This window comes from Palaemon carinicauda, chromosome 5 (assembly GCF_036898095.1).
Source record: "Palaemon carinicauda isolate YSFRI2023 chromosome 5, ASM3689809v2, whole genome shotgun sequence".
NCBI classification, from domain to species: Eukaryota; Metazoa; Arthropoda; class Malacostraca; order Decapoda; family Palaemonidae; genus Palaemon; species Palaemon carinicauda.
Window position 1 is genome coordinate 96920388 of NC_090729.1, and position 25531 is coordinate 96945918.

The window sequence follows — 25531 nt, forward strand, 5'->3', positions numbered from 1 at the left end:
ATAATTATTGTACTACAATGTATATAAAGTTTTGTCAATAAAGAATAAATAATAAATATCATGCAAGTGTGAAGCAGCTCCTGGTCACCAGTATAGGAGCATTGAAGAAAAGAAAATTTAGAATTTTGCAACAGAAAGGTAAGAGTCATATGATTCTCCTTTTACTGAAAGAGAATTTGATTCCGAATTCGCTACTTGTAATGATACAGCCCTTGGACTCAATGGAATTCCATACACAATGATTAAATATATACCTTTTAATACAAAGTTATTAATTTTAAGCATTACTAATAGAAAAATGGCATGATCATAGTTATCTAAGTGTTTGGGAAACAGCCATTATTTTAGCGTTTTTAAAACCCGGTAAGGACAAATTTTTAGCAACAAACTATCAACCAATTGCATTGACATCTTGTTTATGTAAAATTAGAGAAGATGGTCAATGCAAGACTGATGTGGTACCTTGAAAAAAAAGGGTATTTTTATCTCCTATGTGGATTTAGAAAAATGCACTCGACTGATGTGTTGATACGACTTAAGTCCCCTATTTGTGAAGCCTTTGCTTCCTAACAACACCATGTAACAGTCGTTTTTGACCTTGAAAAGATATGATACTACATGGAGGTATGGTATACTTGAAACCATTCATGAATTGGGATTAAGAGGAGAACTACCACTGTTCATTGAATCATTTCTTTCACAAAGAGTTTTTCAAGTGAGAGTGGGGGAAGCTCTATCTGAGAGGAAATGTCAGGAAGGAGGAGTTCCCCAGGGTAGTGTGCTAAGTGTAACCCTATTTGCACTAGCCATTAATGGGATATCCTCTGTCATTCCTCAAGATATTTTCTCAGCACTTTTCGTAGACGATCTCTCCATATCATTTGCTGGAGCTAGAATGGCGATGGTTTAGAGAAAACTACCACTCTCAATTGACAAAATTATTCAGTGGGCCGATATGAATTGGTTAAAGTTTTCTAGAAGCAAAACGGTTGTTGTCTATTTCTGTCATATGCAGGGAATACATCCAGGCCCTCATATATACATTTAGGGTCAATGGATCCTATGTGTAAGTGACGGTAAATTTTTTAGGCTTGATATTTGATTGTAGGCTTACATGGGTTTCTCACTCAAAAATTTTGAAAGCTAAATTTCTTGAAGCTCTGAATTTTTTAAAAGTATTGTCCCATACATCCTGGGGGGGGGGGGGGGGGGGGGGGCAGACCACAATAGTTTTTTTTTTAAAATTATACAAGGCCCTGATTTTTCAAAAAATTAGTTATGGGTAAGGAGTATACTCCTCAGCCACCCCAAGCTGATTAAAGATATTAAATTCAATACATCATGCTGGTGTTAGATTGTCCACAGGAGCGTTTAGAACTCTGCCTATCCCAAGTCTCCTTGTTGATGCTGGAGAATTACATTTAGACCTATTGTTCGGTATTGCTTGAGGTTGCAAAGACTTCCTAATTCCTAATTTATCAGACTGCAAGCCTTGCAAAGCACACATCATACTTTGAGTTGCACCCAAAATCTCCTCAACCTTATGGTTTTCGGGTTAAACAATTAATATACAGTCTAGATATAATTGGAAGTAAGGTGCTTCCATTCAAGGTATCATCAACGCCTCCATGAAAATCACCAGAGGTATCTTTTTGTAAATACTTTATTGGAATTAAAAAGAATATGACTGAATTAGAAGTCAGGTTTCTTTTTATGGAATATGTTGCAGAAGATAGGAGATCTACTTTTATAAATGCTGATGGCTCCAAATCTGATGCTGGCATTGGATTTGGAGTACATAGTAATGGTTTTAATTGTAGAGGTGCACTTCCACTAACAGCTTCCATATTTACTGTAGAACTGTATGGCATACTAACCGCTATTGAGAAAATAGCGTTGGAGAAGGAGGGTAGTTTTACCATTTTCAGTGATGCAAGGAGAGTCCTTCAAGCTTTAGAAGTTTTTAATTCTAGTAATCCTCTAGTTTTAAAGATTTTAAAATGGATTTTTATTATTGGAGTGAGAGTTATAATGGTTCGATTTTTTTGGTTCCAGCATATGTATGTGTGTTTGGGAATGAGAAGTCAGATTTACTAACGAAGAATTCTGCATCCGAGTTACTAACAAGAAGATATCCCGTTCCTTGTAATGATATCCTACTTACCATCAAGAAGTTGTTTTATAATAATTTGCAACAGCGCTGGGATAATCTAGATGACAATAAAATGGTGCCCTGAAAGTGGCAGACATCTCTTTGTCGTCTCCGCATTGGTCACACTAGGTTGACACACGAGTTTCTGCTAAATGGCCAACATCAACCATATTGCGACGACAGTTTGGTACCTTTGACAGTGAGACATTTGTTGATCGAATACCCCACTTATAGTACCGAAAGAAGTACACATCTGTTTGAGGCTCCCGGTGAGAATGGCAGGTTCATCCTTGCCAAGCTTCTTGGACATGATGTGTTGTACATAATAGTGGTATTTTTAGATTTATTTCAGAAGCAGGTCTTCTGAAAACTATCTGTTATAAAGATGTTTTTGTTTTTATTGTTTTAAACTGAATTAATATTTCTATATTTGTTTATAACAAACAATATCGGCGTAAATGACCTTCAGATGTCAGGATGCCAGATTACACAATCAATCAATCAATCAATTGAATAAAACTAATGAAGTTATTTATGTTGATAGGAAAATTATAGATCAAGTAATAATTGTTTCTTTTAGCATATATGAAATATCCTTCGGTTGCTTGCTTTAATAATAAGGGACTTATTTGATCCGAAAATGGAGGTTCACGGCTGAGTGTGCAGGGTTGATCTGCTGATTTGAATATAAACAATGCATGAGTGTATAATTAACTGTTTTTAGTTATAAATATGATTCTAAGATTTTAATATTATATTCATTATTGTTGGATGGAGTTAGGTGAAACATCAGTTTGATAAAAATCCAGTTTATTTCAAATATAGCTATATGGAAATAAGGTATGAAACTCATCTGACTCCTCTCACAGGGTTTAAGTTATACTCGTAGTCAGGAGGGTTCCCCTTTTCAAGGTCAGGGGAATCCTAAGTATGAAAGGGTTCGAGTCGTATGTTCCCGACCCTCTTCATCCTGAAACATTTGTTCCCACATAATCACAAACTTTCAGTCGGGCTAAGATTATGGGGAACTACAAAGAAAAGTTAACGGGAGATTTTTTCATCAAAAGAGTCTAGTCTGAGGACTATCTTCCCTAGGAATAGGGAATTCCTCAACCACCCTGACCTCAAGACTAAGTCTCCTATAGTAAAGAATGAGGGTTTTTATCTAGTGTAGGAACAAATGACAAACTTATAATAGAGTTTGTATTTTTCCCAACATACAAACCCGAATTCTTTACACAAATCTTCCCTCCGTCACCGCCCCCTAAAACTAGTCCTAGCTAGAATCCGATTGGAGGTATTCAGTGGCTGCTGGCCGGCGGTCCCCCACCCCTAGCGGGTGGATGGCTACCGGCCCGGTCGTTGACCTTGTTGAGGTTTTCTGCCGTGTTTTCCAGCTCGCGCTGGAATATCTCCTATAGTGGGGAATTTGGGTTTGTATGTTAGGAAAAATACAAACTGTTATAAGTTTTGTCATATTCTTGTGGCCAGAGAATATATAGTCTCTGGTCGTATGTGGTTATTTTTGTCATCTCTAAAATCCCGAAGATTTTAGCACCTAAAATTTCCAGTCTTATGAAGTCTTTAAAATACCAGTTATTGATGTCCTTCACTTGTGTCGCACACTCACTAGGGGTGTGATTGGCAGTCAAATTTAATGCCCATTTATTATATTATAGGTGACATTAAAGGTAAGTATGTTTTCAAAAGCTGTTGTATTTCACTAGGTGGTTTTGGAGTTTCATAATGTACAGTAATCAAAATTTGGGAACTCAGAAGAAACTCATGTAGGAATTTCTGATTTTTTTTATCTATTTCTTGGTCACCCATGCAGATTGGGAACACCATCCTTTTTTCAACAATTCCTTATTAGAGGTACTGTATTATTTTATTATTAGCAGTACCAGCCAAACTCGGGTGGTTCCTTCGTCAGGCTGTGGTAAGTGCCTTGGTAAATAGATTTTGTTATAAATCTGTCTGTGTTCAATGTAACTCGTGGAATTCTTCTACAAAATCATGGCCATGGTTAGGTTTGGGGACTTGATCAGATAGTAATAGTTTATATATGAAAGATTTATTTTAATATTATTGTTCTTAAACTTCTCTTGCCGTTTTTCTTTATTTCCTTCCCTCACTGGGCTATTTTCCCTGTTGGAGTCTTTGGACTTATAGCATCCTGCTTTTCCAATTAGTGTTGTAGCTTAGCAAGTAATAATAATAATAATAATATAATTTTTTCACAACAGTAAATGGATATAAAATGTACAGAGAGCGCTAGGACCAGCTGGATGGAGAGATAGGTAGTGGCCCGCAGCACTCCAAGTGTAAAGGAGCGCGGGCTTTTTGAAGTCATTGCGCAGTGTGAATTTTATAGCGAATATTAGAATTTTTATTTTGATAGATTTTGCGTTGTTCTTATGCGCAAAAAACTGAAGTCGCGAAGCAGGAACCAGCGATAAAAGATGGTCAACTGTATATACGTGTATATATATATATATATTATATATGTATATATATATATATATATATATATATATATATATATATATATATATATATATTTATATATGTATATATATATATATATATATATATATATATATATATATATATATATATATATATATATATATATATATATATATATATATATATATATATATATATATATATATATATATCGGTAGTAGGTTGTTCAGGGCACCAACCACCCGTTAAGATACTACCGCTAGAGAGTTATAAGGTCCTTTGACTGGCCAGACAGTACTACATTAGATCATTCTCTCTGGTTATGGTTCATTTTCCCGTTGCCTACACATACACCGAATAGTCTGGCCTATTCTTTACTTATTCTCCTCTGTCCTCATACTCCTGACAACACTGAGATTACCAAGGGGCTAAGTACTGCACTGTAATTCTTTAGTGGCCACTTTCCTCTTGGTAAGGGTAGAAGAGACTTTTTAGCTATGGTAAGCAGCTCTTCTAGGAGAAGGACACTCCAAAATCAAACCACTGTTCTCTAATCTTGGGTAGTGACATAACCTCTGTACCATGGTCTTCCTCTGTCTTGTGTTAGAGTTATCTTGCTTGAGGGTACACTCAGGCACACTATTCTATCTAATATCTCTTCCTTCTGTTTTGTTAAAGTTTTTATAGTTTATGTAGGAAATATTTATTTTAATGTTGTTACTGTTTTTAAAATATTTTATTTTCTCCTTGTTTCCTTTCCTTACTGGGCTATTTTCCCTGTTAAAGCCCCTGGGCTTATAGCATCCTGCTTTTCCAACTAGGGTTGTAGCACAGCAAGTAATAATGATAATGATAATATGTATACACACACACACATATATATATATATATATATATATATATATATATATATATATATATATATATATATATATATATATATATATATATATATATATATATATATATATATATTCAAATAAGCCATATATATTTTTGATATATTAATGTCTGGATTCTCTTAACGACCTCGGGATCAGAGCCCCAGGCGAAATCACACAAAGACAAGAGCTTGGCTCCGGCCGGGAATCGAACCCTGGTCGGCAAGCTTATATAGACAGTGACTAACCCACTTGGCCACGAAGAAAGATAAAAGTCAATGACAATTCTACTGTACTTATACCTGTCGAATTCAGGTATTTTGTACTTAGAATTGAAATCAACCCATCTTCACCATCGTAGCTAATTGGTAGTTTGTTACTTGGCATTCAATTAATGATAAATTTTGCACATTTTTACGTGTTTTTCATATTCAAATAAGCCATATATATTTTTGATATATTAATGTCTGGATTCTCTTAACGACCTCGGGATCAGAGCCCCAGGCGAAATCACACAAAGATAAGAGCTTGGCTCCGGCCGGGAATCGAACCCTGGTCGGCAAGCTTATATAGACAGTGACTAACCCACTTGGCCACGAAGAAAGATAAAAGTCAATGACAATTCTACTGTACTTATACCTGTCGAATTCAGGTATTTTGTACTTAGAATTGAAATCAACCCATCTTCACCATCGTAGCTAATTGGTAGTTTGTTACTTGGCATTCAATTAATGATAAATTTTGCACATTTTTACGTATAAGTACAGTAGAATTGTCATTGACTTTTATCTTTCTTCGTGGCCAAGTGGGTTATGTATACGTACGTAGTACAGTACTGCATCCAATAATATTCTTTTTTGCAAAAATCACATTTCGAATAAGCGTACGAGAGAGAGAGAGAGAGAGAGAGAGAGAGAGAGAGAGAGAGAGGCGTAAAATAGCGTACGTAAAGCTGTATTATTATTATTGTTATGATTATTATTATTGTTGTTGTTGTTAATAAAATTATTATTGTTATTATTATTATCATTATTATTATTATTATTACTGTACAGTATTATTATCATTATTTATTATTATTACGGTATTGTACTTAATCTACGTACGTTCGGTATGCGCGGGGCATCTTCTATGAGTAAGTAACCAACGCATCATAGTACTGTAAGACGGGTTGTGATTGGTTCAAGCGCTGATAGATGACGAATCAGAACTCAAGTTTTGTTATCTAGCCTGTGATTGGTGTTTTGCCCGCATCTCCTACCCGCAGCATCAAAGTTCTCGCGGGGCTGGATCGTTCACTCTCTGTTACCGCGTATCGCTGAGTAGACGTTCTTAATTGTGTGAATCTGTGCTGTGTGCGACTGTTTTAAGTTGAACTTTTTGTTACTGTAAATCCTACTGTAATGGCTCCCAAGCGTTCTGCTTCTCTTAAGGCTGGTAGTGAGCCTAAACGCCACCGAAGGATGGTGACGATAGCTGAGAAGGTTACGCTTCTCGACATGTTAAAAGATGGTAGAAGTTACGCAGCCGCCGGCCGCCATTTTGGCATCAACGAATCTACTGTTCGCTATATCAAGAAGGACGAGGCGAACATTAGAAAGACGGCTGCAATCACCTTTAGCAGATCAGCGAAGCGAGTCGTTACAACGCGTAATAAAACGATCGTACGCATGGAAGGTGCTTTAGCTGTGTGGATTGCCGACTGCCGGAAGAAGAACATAGCGTTGGATACGAACACCATCCAAACAAAGGCTTTGAGCTTATATGAGAATTTTGCTGCAAAGGAACCTAAAGACGACGACGGCAACCATGCTGAAGATGATGATGGTGCAGATGATCCTCAACCAGGGACATCCACTGATTCCCAGCCTCAGAAACGTTTTTCCGCAAGCAAAGGATGGTTCGCGAAGTTTCAGAAACGCTTCGCCCTGAAAAGCGTTTCCCTGCATGGGGAGTCTGCTTCCGCTGACACTGCCGCTGCTGAAACTTACGTGAACCAGACGTTCAAGAATATTATCGCCGAAGGTGGATACAAGCCGGAACAAGTCTTTAATATGGATGAGACTGGCTTGTTTTGGAAGAGAATGCCGTCGCAAACTTTCCTGTTCAAAGAGGAAACCAAAGCCTCTGACTTTAAAGCATTCAAGGATCGCGTTACCCTCGTGATGTGTGGCAATGCTGCTGGATTTTTGTTAAAGCCGCGGCTTATTTATAAGTCGAAAAATCCTCGCGCTTTGAAAAATAAAAATAAGAATCTCCTTCCCGTGTACTGGATGCATAATCAAAAAGCATGGATTACGAAGATGCTGACCTCCAACTGGTTCCATCAGTGTTTTATCCCGCAAGTCAGCAAATATCTCTTAGAGAAGGGCTTGCCATTCAAGATCCTTCTCCTTATGGATAACTCTGGTGGACACGCAACTGACCTGTCGCATGAGGGCATTCAGGTTGAGTTCCTGCCACCCAACACCACGTCATTAATTCAACCCATGGACCAGGGGGTTATCAGGGCGTTCAAGGCCCTCTACACGAAGAATACCTTGGCGGACCTCGTTGCGTGTGTGGATGCTGCCCAAGATGACGAGGATGAAGACTTCAACTTGAAGGCGTACTGGCGGCAGTACACCATAGCCACGTGCCTGCAGAATATTCAGAAGGCACTTCAAGAGAGGAAACCTGCAACCGTGAATGCGAGCTGGAAGAAGTTGTGGCCCGATATTGTTTACGACGACAAGGGATTTACTCCGTCGGAAATCCAACACTCTGCAATACGGAAATCTGTGCAGTTGGCTGCCATAATTGGAGGTGACGGGTTGGCGACATGACGACTGAAGACGTCGACGAGTTGTTGGACTGCCATTCCCAGCCCCTAACTGACGCAGACCTCGAAGACCTGACGAAATCGGCAAGTGAGGAAGAGAGTGATACCCAGGAGGAGACCCAAGAAAATGTCGAAGAAACGGGCTTAACATTAGAACGGCTTGCCAAGGCCTGCAACCATGCGAAGGAGTTGAAAGAAATGTTGCAAGAGTGGGACGAGGATATGGTTCGCTCGATGCAATTCTGCAACAAGGTTGATGACATAATGACTCCCTACAAAATGCTCTTGGATCGAAAAAAGAAGCAGCGGCAACAACTTCCGATCACAATGTTCTTCCAGCCTCGCAAAAAAGAGCCAGTTTCTCCTGCTAGTACGCCTTCGGAAGAAATTGAAGTTTCCCAGGAAGAAGTTGAAGAGGTGTCCCAGGAAAAGACACCTCTGTCTGAAGAGACGTAAAATACTATCATTGGCTGCACAGTAGAAGACATCATCAGCTTCATCATCATCATTTCTACTGTGCAGCAAATTCATCGCCATCACCATTCAAGTTTTTCTTCAACTTCTTTCGTGGTGAGTACAGTAACAATCTTTATTTTTTACTTTAATATTCTTACTGTACATTCTAAAACTGTATTTGTGCCTGTTTTATAGTTTAGTACTGTACGTACTGTATGCATTAAGTTAAAGGGAAGGTTTTAAAAGTCTACATGTTGTAACCTATCATATTTTTTTTGTTTAAAATTTACATTTACGTACGTAAAACAATCTCTCTCTCTCTCTCTCTCTCTCTCTCTCTCTCTCTCTCTCTCTCTCTCTCTCTCTCTCTCTCTCTCTCTCTCTCTCTCTCTCTCGTAAATTGTTTTCCTGCTTTGCTACGTACAATACTGTATAATTTATATTTGTAAGGTAACATATTTTGTAAATGCTTTTACTGCAAATACTGTATGTACTGTATCATTATTTATCACTATCATCATGCGCGTTAAATGCCTTGTTTGTTCTGAGCGTGGTTGTTTACTGAGCGTACACGCCGTCGTTTCAGGCGGCGTCATAAAGAAAAACATTTCATTTGGAAGTCCTAAGAAAAATACGTAAACTAAAACATTGGTAATAAACAAATCAACATACAGTACTGTATAATCAATATAATCGATGCAAAAACTAACCTATACATATATGTGTACTGTACACTAAATGAGTTTGTTTCTTCATTATGATCAGAGATGAACGTAAACAAAACATTGGTTGCCATTTTTTATCGTGCTTTTTAGGTGTTTAGGAAACGCATGATATAAAATCGCCTTTAATATTTGTGCCTGTTTTAGTTTAGGGTGCTGTAGTAAATGCATTAAGTGTTCTGTACATTAAAGGGTGGTTTGTTAACAGTGCTACGTACAAGGGAAGGTTTTAAAAGTCCGAATATACATGTTAAATAAATAGGTAAATATGATGTCACTACTTCGCGGATTTTCACCTATCGCGTCCGCGTCTGGAACCTATCTACCGCGATAAACGAGGGTTCACTGTATGGTGGTTTTTAGTTTTGGAAGCGATTGTCCTGCCGAGGTATCGGCAGCCATTTTGGGTTATGTTCGCTTCGGTAATATTCTAGTTATTTTTGCCCATCTGGTACTCTGTCATCTAGGTTATATCACTTACGTTTTATGGCCTTTTTGTGTTATCATTAATTTTTATTAGTTTTTACTATGGTATTTATTTGCTTGCAAGTCCAATTTGGACCTACGAAGAATAGCGATTTAAAGAATAGCGAATTAAAGTTTAGCGATTTAGTCTGTTAGTTTGTACTCGCCTCAGAGGCTTCGATTTAGACTATATCCTTGTTTATTTGTTACGTTGTCGTTATTCTTCGTTCTTGGTTATTACGATTACTAAGAAAAGCAATCAATTTTACTAATTTTCTTGTTTTATTGTGTGATGTTAGTTTTTTATTATGTAACCTGGAGAGCGAAAACAGAGAGTGCTCGTTCCCTGTTCTACAGATATGAGTTATCTCTTCTCTCGTTTTCTTTGTTAGCTCGAGTAAGAGAGGTGAATTTCCCGTTCTCCGTTTTTATACGATCACGAGTTATTCAGGCCTCCTCTTAGTATCAGAGTTGATGATAGTACGTTTAATATTATAAACGTTTTTATTGATGTGGTTACTGTTAATATAGCTAACACTATTAATAGGTACGTTAGGGTATGAGTCATTAATTGGGGTCGTTTTATACCGACACCCTTAGCTCCGCCTTGAGTTATGCTTAGCTCCGCCTTGAGTTATGCTTAGCTCTGCCTTGAGTTATGCTCCGCTATAATGGATACTCATTGGGTGAGAACTAGTTATCGTACAGGAGCAGATTTTTGGAGTGCAACGGTGAAATCCGGCACTCGGACTCCGGCTGAAGCCTTTTACACACGAACCTTTGTCATGTTTGATCATAATTACACCGTTACGGCCCCCTTTTTCATCGTCTCTCCGGCTTCACAGGAGATAACACAAACATTCATTGAGGTTAATGTTATCGTACCGGAGACGGTCACGATATTACGATGACGGGCCTTTGCTACCGGATCTCCGGTACAAACAGAGATCAAGCAGACGTCCAGAACTTTTTTCATCGAATCTCCGGCTTCGCTGGAGATAACACAAACATTCATTGAGGTTAATGTTATCGTACCGGGGACGGTCACAATATCACGGTGACGGGCCTTTGCTACCGGATCTCCGGTACAAACAGAGATCAAGCAGACATCCAGAACCGGAGTTAACAATGTGATACCAATGAAGATTTCACAGTTTCATTATTACGGTCCCTTTTTCATCGAATCTCCGGCTTCACTGGAGATAACACAGACATTCAGTATTAGAGAATGTTATCGTACCGCTGAGGATCACGTTTTCACGATGACGGACCTTTTGTACTGGTTCTCTGGTACAAACAGAGATCAATCAGACGATCAGAATCAGGGTATGAACCCTTTTTCATGAATAATCACAATGTCGTTATTACGATCCTTTTCATCGAATCTCCGGCTTAACCGGATATCGTACAGGCGATCAGCATTGAGGTTAATATTAGTTTTCCTCTGGTGTTCACGTTGTCACTATGACGGACCTTTGTACCGGAGATTGTTACCGGAGCTCCGGTACAGACAGAGATCACTCAGACCATGGGTGGCCAATCTTTTGTTTTGCTGTAAAGGAAAGGATTTAACATGAATAAAAAGTAAACTGTACTTACTTTAATGACACTTTGAATTTGCGTTGGTAATATTCATTAGCTATTCTTGAAAGTCCAAATAAAAATATATGAACATAACTATGCCTATATTTATGCATATATTTAATTCTAACTATGTATAAATATGGATAAATATCCATACAACATCGTGTTCAAATAGAAATAAATTGATTATGCCTATATTTATGCATATTCAATTCTAACTATGCTTAAATATGAATAAATATCCATACAACATAGTGTTCAATTAGAAATAAATTGATTATGCCCATATTTATGCATATTCAATTCTAACTATGCCTAAATATGAATAAATATCCATACAACATCGTGTTCAAATAGAAATAAATTGATTATGCCTATATTTATGCATATTCAATTCTAACTATGCCTAAATATGAATAAATATCCATACAACATAGTGTTCAAATAGAAATACGTTTCCACTCAGTACTGGGAACCGAACGTTAGCCCCTTCTAATGAAGGGCCGGGTCGAGACCAACCATGACATGAGAGGCTATCTACTGTTCCTTGAAACTCTGGTCAGTGAACAGATGAATCAATAGAATATTAATATCCAGTAAATAATGTTAAACCCGGTTCTGAACGTCTGAGTCAGGGGTGGCCAACCTGTGGCGAATGCGCCAACAGTGTCACATTTCATGAATACAAGTGTCGAACTATACCCCAAAAGATAGTACATTAAATGACTTTTCTTTAAAATTGATTTTTATGAGTTATACAGCTGATCCCAGCCTGTGAATAGGATCACTAACCAAAGTTCAAGGAACATCCAGACTTATGTCCCCTTTCTGTTACAGAAGGTTCGCCTACATGGTTCCCGTCAGGATGATGATGAATCTCTCTGGCCTGCAAGAGAGGCTCTCTGCCCTTGGGTATCAAGGTTGGGAAGAAATGCTCCATCTAGAGGTCCCTATCTCCTCAGAGTGTCCTCTCTAAGGTTGGACGACGACCCCATGGACGGGGAGGTAGGTGGGGATGAGTTTTGAGCCTTCAGCTTTGCAATTACCTACGTCACCGACCTAGGACCCTTAAAGGATCCTGATGTTCATGTTACCCTGCATAAACCGTGACTGCTAAAAGCAACACATTCTAGGGAAAACCAAGGGGCTATGACGGAGCTCAAAAGTATGGTGGTGAGTCGGATCCATTCAGGAACTCGGAAGTTTCCCCCTACAGCCCCAGGCGTATCGAAGTAACCTCCTTCGATAAAAACAACGCATAGAGATTTGCCTTACATGTTCCATATATAGATGGTACCATAAATCTGGATGGCATAGACGTCCTCCCTCTGGGGGACCTAGATTTTACTCCCAGGTACTAGAATTCCTGTTCAACGGATTCGTTCGATTGAAAGAGATTGCCTTGGTTAGGTTAGACAAGGTACCGAAGGTAACAGTATTATTTCCTAAAGGGCAGGCCTGATCTGTCTGGACCAGGATGTTGTCAGTCTGGGGGGTACGATAATTCCAAGATCTGCCCTTCCAATTCGACCTACACGTTTGATGGTCTGATCGGGTTAGTTGTGGGAAATACATTCTGTCTGAGGCCTCTATCAGACAGGAATCGATAGTCGGTTACCCACTCGTCATCACAGCCTTCCTCTGATTCGACGTCTATGCATCCAAATCCCCCTCATCAGGTGGTCTACCTCACTGATTCCCCAGGTACACAGCCCAACCCCGTTGGGATGTTTTACCTGCATACAGCCCTAGATCCGAACCCTCAGGCTCCTTTCGTGGACACCAGAGAGGAAGCTACAGGAGTAGAAGATAGTCTCGCCATCGAGACGGACCTAGGAAAAAGGGGGCTCGGAGAAGGAAAGTACCTAGATTCACTCCCTCACAACGCGGTGGTCCTGGTAGTGGGTAGACTTTACCACTTTCGAGACCATTGGACCTTCGGTCTGTGGGCTCATAGCATAATCTCTAAAGGTTTGAGGTGAAAATGGCCACAAGGTCCTCCTCCTCCACCAGTGACCTTCTCTCAGAAATCCACTCCCATCCTGAAAGAGTACACCACAGGGTTACTCAAGAAGAAGCAATCAAACGGGATCGATCACTGAAGTTCCAAAGCCACCTGTTCACAATTCCGTAGAAAGGCTTGTTGTATTGAGAGTTGACCTGGACTTGTCAAGCTAAACTCTTATATTCTCTGCGACAAGTTCCGGATGTTGACTATCTCTCAGGTACGGACCTTACTTCCCCGTGGGACAGTCACCACCTCTGTCGATCTTACCGACGACTATTATCTTGCGCCTATAGCTCGAAACTTCTCTTCTTATCTGGGTTTCTGCCTAAGCAGGAAAGCCTTTGTGTTCAAGACATGCCCTTTGGCCTCAACATTGATCCCAGGATATTCACGAAACTGGGAGAGAGAGTGTTAGAACAACTCAGGAACCAAGAGATACAGATCATTGCTTATCTGGCCGGTTGGCTCATTTGGCCCCGGCCGGCCATAGAAGGCAACAGAGCTACGAAGGAATTACTTCGATTTCTCGACAACCTGTGATTTCGGGTCAATCTCCAAAAAATTTCGCCTGCAACCATCAGGCCACTTAGAATGGTTAGCCATTCAGTGGGACCTTTCGAAGCACACGTTGTCTCTCCCTTCCAAAAGGTAAGAGGAATAGTTTCCAAGATCAAAAATTTTCTCAAACACAAACAGGTGTCCAAAGAGCCTTAGAAAGTATCCTCGGCCTTTTCCAATTCACTTCAGTAACAGATCTCCTAATAAAAGCCAAACTCAAAGACATCAATCGAGTTTGGAGAAAGAGAGCTACAGTACCTATAAGAGACAAGGTCTCGAAGATCCCCTCTGTCTTGAAAATGAGACTACGCCCATGGCCGAACCGAAGGACCTCTCCAAATCGGTTCCTCTACAATTCCCACCTCCACAAGTGACATTCCATACAGCCGCGTCTCTAAGTGGATGGGGGGATTACTCCGAACATCACATGTTTCAGGTTCTTGGTCACTCGCCATGAAACAGTCCCATATCATTGTTCTCAAAGCCATGGCAGTGTTCTTGACCCTGAAGAGAGACTCTCCTCCGAGGTCGACCCACATCAGAGTAGTGTCAGACAGCACAGATGCAGTACACTACGTCAACAGAGGAGGATCCAAGTCACCCAACCTGAATCAGATCCTGATCACTATCTTCGCCTGGGCAACAGAAAAGAACTGGTTCCTGTCAGCACCTCACCTAGCGGGAGGCCAGAATGTGAGAGCGGACTCACTATCCAGGACGGATCCACTGGAGTCAGAATGGTCTCTAGACATAATTTCATTCCGGTGGATACTCAGGCTCGTTCCAGGCCTCCAGGTAGATCTATTCGCAACTCAGATGAATCACAAACTTCCTTGTTATGTGACCCCAACCCTGGACCCTCGGGCTTATGCCATGGACGCATTACCCCGTGATTGGAACCATTAGAAGAAGATTTCCCTATCTCCCCCAGGGAATCTTCTAAAAACTTTTACACAAACTACGCTCCTTCCGGGGCGCAGTGGCTTTAGTACCACCTCACTGGCCAAGAACAGTTGGTTTCCTCTCCTCCTCAAGTTGAAACTCAGTCCCATCCGGATCCCGTTCCTCAAACTGACCCGAGTATCCAAACTCACTGTGTCAGATTACTCAAGGATAGCCAAAACTCTAACTTTGTGGACTACAGGAAGTTTGCAGCTCGTAGAGACGCGAACATTGAACCGGAAAACGATCTCTTCATCGAATGGGACAAAAGGGACTCGACAATTCGCCAATATGATTCGGCCGTTAACAACTAGCAGGTCCCCTAAGAGTGCAGACCATACTTGTATGTCCCCGCATTTAGCCATCTCTTTCTTGAGGTTCCTATTTGACAAAGGCCTAACAATTAGCACTTTAACCACCATCAAGTCAGCTTTGAAGAAGATCTTCCTTGTTGGGTTCAACATTAACCTAGCTGATTCCTATTTCTCATCAATCCCAAAAACATGTGCTAGGCTTCGACCTTCGGTTCGGCCACAAAAGGACTCTTGGTCTCTGAACGGTGTTCTCAAACTTGCGAAGGACACGGACAATGAATCCTGCTCTTATATCACTCTTCTTAGGAAGACTTTATTTCTAACGGCTATGGCCTCAGGTGATGGAACATCAGAACTAGCAGCTCTCTCATGAAACCCGGAAAACATAGATTTCCTCCCTTCAGCCGAAGTACTCCTTTTCCAGACAAAGCTTTCCTAGCTAAAAAATGAGGATCCGCAAAATAGGTGCTCCCCTCGGAAGATTATTCTTCATCCCCAGGATTTTTCTCCGTGTACAGTCACACTCTCAAGGCCCTTTTTTAGCTAGAACAGCCACCCGCTCGTCTGGCCCCTTGGTTATCAGGGAACAAGGAGGTACTATTTCCATTCACGGTATCAGGCAACAAATCCTCTACTTCATTAAACATACTAATCCGGAATCATTTCCCCAGGCTCATGATATACGGACAGTAGATGCCTCCAACAATGACTTCCAGAACAGGGACTTTGATGATTTTAAAAAATATACGGGTTGGAAATCCCCTATGGTTGTCAAACGCTAATATCTAAAGATCTTACAGGCCCTTAAATACCCGACGATGGCAGAGGGGAGCCTTATCCCTCCCCATTAATCTCCTCTTCTTCCTTTCTTCCATCTCTTCTCTTCTCCCTCCTACCCGCCACTCACACCACGTCGCCGCTCTCCTTGGTAGTTCGTTAGCCCTATGATATTTGCCATGTTTAATTCCTATGGTTTAACTGTTATTGTAGTTACCGTTCCTGACATGTAAGGTTTGATGCCTTTTGCGATTCGACACTCGGTTAGTTCCTTGTCGTCATTATTATTTAACCTTACGTTCCTTATGTCATTTGGCTGGTTGGTAATTGGACGATTACTTTATTATATCATAGCATTGTCGTACATGGTGATTGTATTCTCCTCATTATGTTATTACTGTAATCTATTGGGCTTGGAAGGCATTCTCTGGTACATTTTCACCGGCCGTCACAGGTCGACCCAGAAAAGGGATTTTGACAAAGGAAAAATCTATTTCTGGGGAGAGACCTGTGACGCCCGGTGAAACCCTTCCCGGTTATTTTTGTACGGACCCACCCTTTCCTTGCCAAGCCATATGTTCTTGCAGAAGGATGACCTGGTGAGCACGAGTGGTAGGTGTCGGTAGGGTAACCCAACTGTATTCTCTAGGGCCTGTCACGGCCCTCCCCCTTTGATGAAGGGATTATCTAAATGGAAGACAGCCTGTGAATAGTGTTTTACAAACGCCCTTGTTAGATATACGACACCAACAAGGTGCTCGCGCGAGGGTTGTAACCTCTGCATTCCATGCTTTTAATTTTCTCTGGTATATTTGGAAGATTTATATCAGAAAAAGTACAAAGAAGGACTTTTTCGCCGGGCGTCACAGGTCTCTCCCCAGAAATAGATTTTTCCTTCGTCAAAATCCCTTAAAAAATTATTTTATAATGAAAATAACATATTATTTCTAGCCAAGGTACAACCCTAGTTGGAAAAGCAAGATGCTATAAGCCCAAGGGCTCCAATAGCGAAAAAATAGCCCAGTGAGGAAAGGAAAGAAGGAAATAAATAAATGATGAGAATAAATTAACAATAAATCATTCTTAAACAGTGACAACATCAAAAACAGATATGTCATATATGAACTATAAAAGACTCATGTCAGCCTGGTCACAGGGCGAAGCAGAGTCTGACTGCTTTCGCCTTCAGACAGTAGAGCCTGACTACAAAACTTCTGGTAATCTTGGGAGAAGAGGGGAGCAGACCTTTGGTCAGTACATCTTCTGAAGGAGGATTACAATTTCCTTTTGTAGGGAAACCTTCTTTAGTTTTAGCTCCAATAGATCTCTCTCCCAGATCTAGAGAGGAGTCTAAGAGGCAGGCTATGGAATCAAACTTTATCTGAAGTTTGTTTACAAGGAGGAAGGGGGAAGAATGTGTCAGTTTCAGGCCGTGTGTTTTGATCTCAGCTCCACCCCTCTAATGTTCACGAAACTTATGCTAATTGTAGCAGAATTCTGCACTCAAGAGATATCAGAGCCTCCCTGTATCTGGGCGTTTGGCTTCTCAGAGCTCATTCTTTCTATCTTTCGTGAAGGATCTTCAGATAACGTTGAGCCTATCAAAAGAATTGGGTCTTCCTGTCAACAAGTCGAGAGTCTTCTGACACCAGGACGCTCAGCGCCACGTCTTATAGGACGTTCGGCGTCCTGCTCTGTTGGCCGCTCGGCACTACGTCTTACAGGATGCTTGGCGCCACACCTTCTAGGACGCTCAGCGCCACGTCTTACAGGATGCTCGGCGCCACGTCTTACAGGACGCTCGGCGCCTCGTCTTTCAGGACGCTCGGCTCCACGTCTTTCAGGACGCTTGACGTCGAAGATCTAGCATGAGGCATGACATTAAACATGAGAACCTCAGACTTCGTGATGACACTGGTCGAATCAAATGTCGAGATCTTGGATGCCTTAATTCCAGTCTCCTTGATCACGGACTTTTTTATCGAGCGTCTAGCCTTAGAACAACGCGGCGACAGAGGCGGGGATCTGGTTTCCCTTGACGCCAGAAGTCAGAACCTTAATGAGATGTATCCTGATAAACACACGTCACTACTTCTGTTAGATCTTCTGACTCCATCACAAAAGATATTTTATTTAAGGATGGTGATTCAGAGTCAAGTTTTTTTGGGCTTTTACATCTCCCCTTAGAACAGAGCAAGCCATCTTGAAACTGCAATATTTTCTAAAGATACAGAAGTGTTTTGCAAGGAAGTGGATGAGTATGTTGGGAACCCTCTCCTCATTGGGACAGGTTTTTTTCCCTGGGAAGGCTGAATCTTTCTGTGTGACCATTGATATGTCACTGTTTATCCTAGTTTTCCTGGACCAGGGTTCCTTTCCTGGCCAGTCAGAAGCTAGAAGCTATTGTCCTTGTGTGATTTTTCTTTGTCCTCTCCAATTCTACCTCAATCATTTTGGGACAAGGAGAGGATCTAGAGTCGGTATGCATCCCTTTTTGGATGCCAGAGGAAGTTGCCTTCAGTGGTGCAACGATCCGGTCAAACTTCCAGAAGGTCACTCCTTTGAACAGAGGAGCTCAGACCTTGTGTTGTGTCCCGACGCCTTGGACTCAGAGTGGGAGCAACACTGGACAGTTGGAAGCTTCGGAACTATGGACAGAGGATCAGAAGAGCTTCCTCTTCATACAAGGAACTGTTGACAGTCCAGTTGACCCTCAAAAACTTTGAAGGGTCAGTTTGGACAAAGTGGTGCAGGTCAATGCCGATAACACTGCATAATTGGCTTTCATTGCCAAGCAAGGCGGAAACCACTCGAGGTCCTTTTACGGAACTGCGGGGAGTCTTCTCATCTGGGCAAAGGAGAAGAATGTAATCCTTCTAACAAGGTTCATTCAAGGGGGGAAGAACGTATGGCAGACAGCCTCAGCTGGAGAATGGACACTCCATTGAGAAGTCTGCAAGAATCTGTGGCGACTTTGGTGTTGTCCTTGTATAGACCTATTCGCGTCTTCGCAGACAAAGAGACTAGAATCTTACTGCTCTCCAGGGCCAGATCTCGAAGCAGTTCACATAGACGCTTTCCTGTTAGTCTGGTCCAATGTAGACGCGTACGTTTTTCCAACGTTCAATGTCCTTTGCAAGGTGATACAAAGTTTGTGTCACACGAAGGGACCAGGTGACTCTAGTGGCCTTCTTTTGGTCCTCAAGATGATGGTTCACAGAAATACTGGAATGGATGATGGACTCTCCTAGAAGCCTTCCTTTAGAGTAGATTTACTCAGACATCCTCTCTTGGAAATGTACCTTTCAAGTCTCCTAGCTCTTCATCTAACTACCTTTAGTCTATCGAAAACTCACAGGAGCTAGAGATTTTTCGAAGGAGGCAGCTAGGGCTTTTACAAGGCAATAAGGACTTCTACCATCAGGATTTATCAATCCAAGTGGGAGGTTTTAGAGAATGGTGCAGTCAACTCTGTTTTCTCTTCCAGTATCTTCACAGCTCAGATTGCTGACTTCCTGTTGTACCTTCGAAGGAAGCTCATTTGTTCATCCTCTTCCATCAAGGGATACAGGAGTCTGTTAGCGTCTATAGTCAGGCACAGTATCTTGGACTTTTCGAATGATAAAGTCCTACAGGTACTTCTCAAATCGTTTGAAACATCGAAACAACCAGGATTCACTAGCTTCGATTCTGGATATTGTCCTGAAGTTCCTTATGAGTGACAAGCTTGAGCTCTTGCATTCTTCTTCATTTAAGGACCTCACGATGAAAACTCTATTTTTTGTGTTAGTCTTGCGACAGCTAAAAGAATCAGTGAATTCATGCGTTTAGTAAAAACGTTGGCTTTCGAGATAACGAAGCTATCTGCTCATTGCATTTAGGCTTCCTCGCCAAGAATGACCGCTCTTCTCAACCTTGACCCAAGGCTTTTGAGTTTCCGAATCTTTCGGAGGTGGTTGGCGAAGAGTTGGAGAGAGTCCTGTGTCCAGTAAGAGCCCTGAAGTTCTATCTGGGCAGAATGTAAGAGTTGCGAGGCAAGTCGAAAGTTCTTTGGTGCACGAGCAAGAAGCCCTCGTTACAGATGTCAAGAATGTCCTTTCAGTCTTCATCAGACTCTTATAGAGAGGCTCATACGCATTACAGTGAGACTGGCCTCAAGGGTTTAAAGGTCAAAACGCATGAAGTTAGTGCTGTAACAACTTCAGTGGCCTTCAAGCAGAATAGATTGTGGCAGAGCATTATGGACACAACCTTTTGGAGGAGTAAATCTGTGTTCACTCCACACTATTTGAAAAGTGTCCAGACTCTTTATGAGGACTGCTATACTCTGGGACCATTCATAACAGCGAGTGCAGTAGTGGGGGGGAAAGATCCACTACTACATTCCCATAATCCTAATACCTTTATCTTCTCTTGGAACTTTTATATTTTTTATGGTTGTTTGTGGAGATTGCGACAGTCTTCCACAATCATTGATTTTAGTCAGGTGGTCAATTTGTTCCTTGAGAGTGCCCAGAACAAGGGTATTGGAAGAGGTCCTGTCACATAGATGTTTTTAGACCTGTTTGACAGCTCCTAGAGGTCTTCAGCCCCCTGGGTGGATCGCTGGATCTCATAAGGAAAGCGGACATAATGAAAGAATTCATTGAAGTCAGCTTCCTTATCAGGTACGAACCCATAAGTTTGTTTATTAATTCTTAATTAAAAAATTCCTACTATTTTGGCTGTCTCTAACCCTCTACCAAAGGTGTTAATCAGCTATTTATATAACTATCAGGTAAGTCTTATGTTTAAAAATGTTATTTTCATTATAAAATAAATTTTTGAACATACTTACCTGGTAGTTATATATAATTAAGTTCCCACCCTCCTCCCCTCTAGAGACTAGAGGCATGGAAAATATGAGGGAACAGGGGATGGTTCCGAGGTACCTCGCTAGGGTGCGCAGGTAGTACACCTGGCTATCCAATCGGCGATTGGCGCGAGTTTTGAATTTTCTGCCGTAACATCAGAGTCGTAAGCTATATATATAACTACCCAGGTAAGTATGTTCAAAAATTTATTTTATAATGAAAATAACATTTTTGGGTGAGATAGCCATGTCGTCCTGATGGCCCACCCATTACTGCGTCCCTTCCCATTTCCTCGTAGGATGCTTCTTTTCCACAGTAGTTCCACTGCAATGTGGAATGAAGTGCCAGGGATGTGTGAGAGCACCGAAAGGTGATAGGATATGTAACGGCTCCTCTCTTAGCCTTCCCCTTAGTGGATTAGACTGGGTAAAGTCTATTAGGGTGCAGATATCTATGGTTATCTTAGGATATATCCCTGATTATACACGATGTCTACGGATAGTCGTTCCGGGGATTAGAACCCCATGCTACCTGACGGTAATTCTCTTGTAATATCACTCGCAGAAATATTATACAGTAGGAAGCAGCCGAAGGGAACTTCCATCAGGATGACATGGCTATCCCACCAAAAATAGATTTTTCCTACATCAAAATCCCTTAAATGCTCTCAGGCCCATCAAGCGGGCTCGCCTTACACTTGAGCCACACTAACCATAGTGGTATCATCTCATCTTGGGAGGATAAGGAGTGGACATTCAGGAGTCAGCTCTCACAGGCGTCATTGGTCAAAGTGAATAATTTCATGACAAATTTATTGGGTCTCCTTTAGGATATCAGATAGTCATAATATTTTCCTCCCCTAAAATTTTTTTCTTTTAATATGTTTTGTTTTTATTATTCTTGCCTTCAACCCCCTCCCTCCCCCCCCCCCCCAAAATGAGCAAAATTTATATATCCTTTAACCCTAGATCAAATAGTGAACACCAGACGTGGTTACGTCTGCTAATTCAAATAAGGAAAATTCGGAAAACAACCTCGTTTATATAAAGGGATATCTCTATAAATGACTCAGTGGCCAGTGTTATCACACTAGAAAATTTAGTTCCCTCTTCCCAAGACCTCAAGGGTTAAAATTATTTGGGTTAAAGATTAAAATATGAAAGTTCCCTGATGTGGATGCTTCCCACAATATGACCTGTGAAATTATATACAGTATAAACTTTTAAATCATTTCAGAAAAATTGAAAGGATTAAGATGATGATAAACAGAATTTAGAAATTTATATCACTTAGAAGACTAAGGCTAAAGTTGCCTTCACAAAACCTAAAAATAAGGAATTTATAAATTTGTATCACTTAAGAAGACTAAGGCTAAAGTTTTCTTCATAAAAGCTAAGAATAAGGAATTTTTTGGCCTGTCTGGCTATGTGAAGTAGTATAACAGCAAAAATATAACAAACTCATAATGTGACTTCATGCTCGAACGGTTAAGAAAAAAATCTGCTCTAAGAATCATAGTGTGGTATGTCGCTTCCTACAAGGAAGGGGATAGCTATATGATTAAGGGCTATGAGTATCTTGAAAAAAAGTTTGTCACCATTCTTCAAGGCAATTTGGAAAGATGTCATTGATTGCTAGTAAAAGCTGGCAATGAAACTTGATCAGCGCTGCTAACTATTTTTGTATCTTCCCCATCAGATGGCCTCTTTACAAGATAATGCCTTGACGGAGTCATTTGGTTTCACCACGGAATCTCATTTCCTTGAAGAAGCTTTGTGACGAGCAAGAGGGCTCTTTAATTTTAGGAACTGGTTCCCCAGTTTAAATCTAAATTTTTCTCTTTTTTTTCCCTATTTCTTCCCCTCAATATTTCTTCAACCTCCTCCAAGGAGAGAGATGATGAAGGAGCGACCGTCTCGCCTAAAGAAGACAGATATTGAGCAAAGGGATCTTCTTTTATGATTAATTTATGATAAATAACTTTGTTTTGGTTTATTAATGTTATAAAAGGAACATAAAAGTCATAATAATCATGATTTATTAATATTGTCTTTTGAAAATACAGAGAAAAACTATGAACACTCGTATCTCCAAACTATACTTATTGACCAAATTCTATCTTGTCCCTTAGTTTAAAATTTAGCATCGAAAATTGGTATGTAACTTAAAAAGACATTATAAAACAGTCAAATGTTGCCCTTTTTCCAATTTTTGTTTTATATTTTTTTCCTTAGATTTCCCCCCTGATTTTTTAAGGTTTATTTTTTACCATAATTAATAAAAATCATATCCAGCAAAAAATTGATTCTTAGAAAAAAGTCTCTTTGATTGGAGGTCTACATCAGGTCTATATAGGGTAGTAATCCCAGGTTGTAATATTAATTACTAATGGAGGGGATAGAATTTGAAAAACACAAATTTTTAGGATAAATTGCCCTGGCATCACAAAACCAAAGGTCAAAGGCAAGAATCCTATGCAGTTTGGAGATGTCCTAAGTCACCTTATTAAGTGGTATGAATGTCAAAGTCCTGTCTTTAAAAAACACCATTAGCCGGTCAGCCCCCGTAATGCTCAGTCCATATATAATTCAATAGAATATTAACGGTCTTAAAACCCATTTGAATGTAGGGGAAATTTAAAGATTATTAAAAAACTATAACTCTACTGTAATATGCATATTGATGGTACTATTCTTTCTATAGGAAATTACAATCTAGCATCTTGCTCAGTCCCTTCTGCTGATGCACCAGGAACTGCTATTTGTATTCATAATAATATAATTTAAGATTACGGCTCCACAAAAACGTGGTCATAAACAACTCGGCTCCCTTGTAGGACAAGTAGCAGTCAGTCGAGGGCAGACGTTGCTTGGTAGTAAGTCTAGAATGAATGTGCTATTGACTGCCCTCTTCCTTCTTCATTCCCCGCTCCCTTGGGGTTTCAGCATCCCAGGAACTCTGCAAGCTGGCTTCCTCTGACTGCAGGTGGGTACCATAGTCCTTAGTGTAACCTGATATATGTGTATATATATTTGTTATGTCCCCGATTTCCATGCGAGGTGATGTCGGGCAATGTCTAGATTAAGTGTGGAACTTAGCTCTTACGTTGCCCTTACCTGGTCTCATCACAATGCTTAGTTCACGCACTATTGCACTGATTGCTGAGGGTGTTATCTCTTTCACACATTTCAAGAGTTAATGGGGTGACAGGTAGTGTTTATTAAGCTCGTGCAAAGCACAGAGTCACATCTCGGGTCAGGAACCAGCAAGTGGGTTTAGGACTTCCACCCACCTAAAGGTGAATCTGCTGTAAAGAGCAAAAGAGTTTGTATAAGGTGCCGGAACAAATGACTAATTTGGAAGTAATTTGTAATTTTCCTAATATACAAACCTTTAGCTCTCTACACATACCTATCCCAATGTCACCTATACCCATAGAAAGTCCTGCTTGCAATTTCGTCTTTTGACTAGTTTTTAGCTTTCGTCAAAGTAATATCCACTGTAAAGAGCTCAAGCTTTGTATTGTTAGGAAAAATACAAATTATTTCCAAATTTGTCATTTTTTTTCAAACAAATTATCAGTATTTTAACTTCTTATGAGTCTTTGCTGTTTTATGTTAAAAAGAGAGTTTAAAATTTGAAGTATTATTTCTTTATATTTGCTACAAAAAAGTATGCGATTGATGTATACTACTTTGCTAATAAATCTTGGATTGAGTAATGAAAAGGCCAACCAATAGAAATTCTAGGCTACTACTGTACTATACTTAGATCTGAGATACTGGCAACTCTGTTGACTTGTCGTTCCTGCACTTTGTAAATCTCAAAAGATACATTGCTTAAATCAGCAAAATTAATATACTTGAGAGTTCATAACTTTTGGTTTAGATTTTCAATTCAATTATGTGAATAAAATCTTGAGATGTGTATGTTTTTTTCACATGAACAGCATCAAATGTTTTAGTAAATTAAGAAATGTAAGTTCTTCAAAATAATAAAGATAGCTGTTAAAATTTTTATGAAGTTTGTGTAGAGCATGTAATTTACACTACTTCATCTATCTTAGGTATTAAGACCTTACTGTATAAACACAAATCTTTCAACTATTAATCAGCCTTCAGAACTTCTGGACTATTTATTATATGTAAAAATACATTAAAAATTCAGTATTTCTTCATAATGAACATACAAATTAAATTATTAATCTCAATTCCCTGCGATTTTCACTAAAATGACAATTTTTCTCCTCAGATCTGGAGAGGGAAGAGGAGACACATGAATGCAAATTTAATTGTCACGTTAGTACCTGCTATGATATTATTACCGTACCTGATGACCCACATACCTTTCTTACTTGCGGAGAGGATGGAACTGTTAGATGGTTTGATCTCAGAGTCAAAGAGCAGTGCACAATTCGAAATTGTCAAGAAGTGAGTTCTTTTTCCTATCAACTCTTCTCAATAATTTCTGCTTTGTATGTGTCTTTGTTCATGTATGTTTGTCTGTTAGTCTGTATACTTTATAAGTTG

General features: G+C 40.1%; 1 protein-coding gene across 2 annotated transcripts in view; it reads left to right on the plus strand.

The window, feature by feature from the left end:
* Positions 1 to 25531, plus strand: part of LOC137641375 (DDB1- and CUL4-associated factor 6-like) — an 861079-nt gene that overhangs the window by 166044 nt on the left and 669504 nt on the right. The window contains exon 3 of one of the 2 annotated variants that reach the window (XM_068373879.1): positions 25254 to 25432. In XM_068373879.1, coding sequence (XP_068229980.1) covers positions 25254 to 25432 — 179 coding nt within the window. Of the gene's footprint in view, positions 1 to 25253; positions 25433 to 25531 lie in introns of those variants that run through there. The other variant, XM_068373880.1, reaches the window with a different exon arrangement.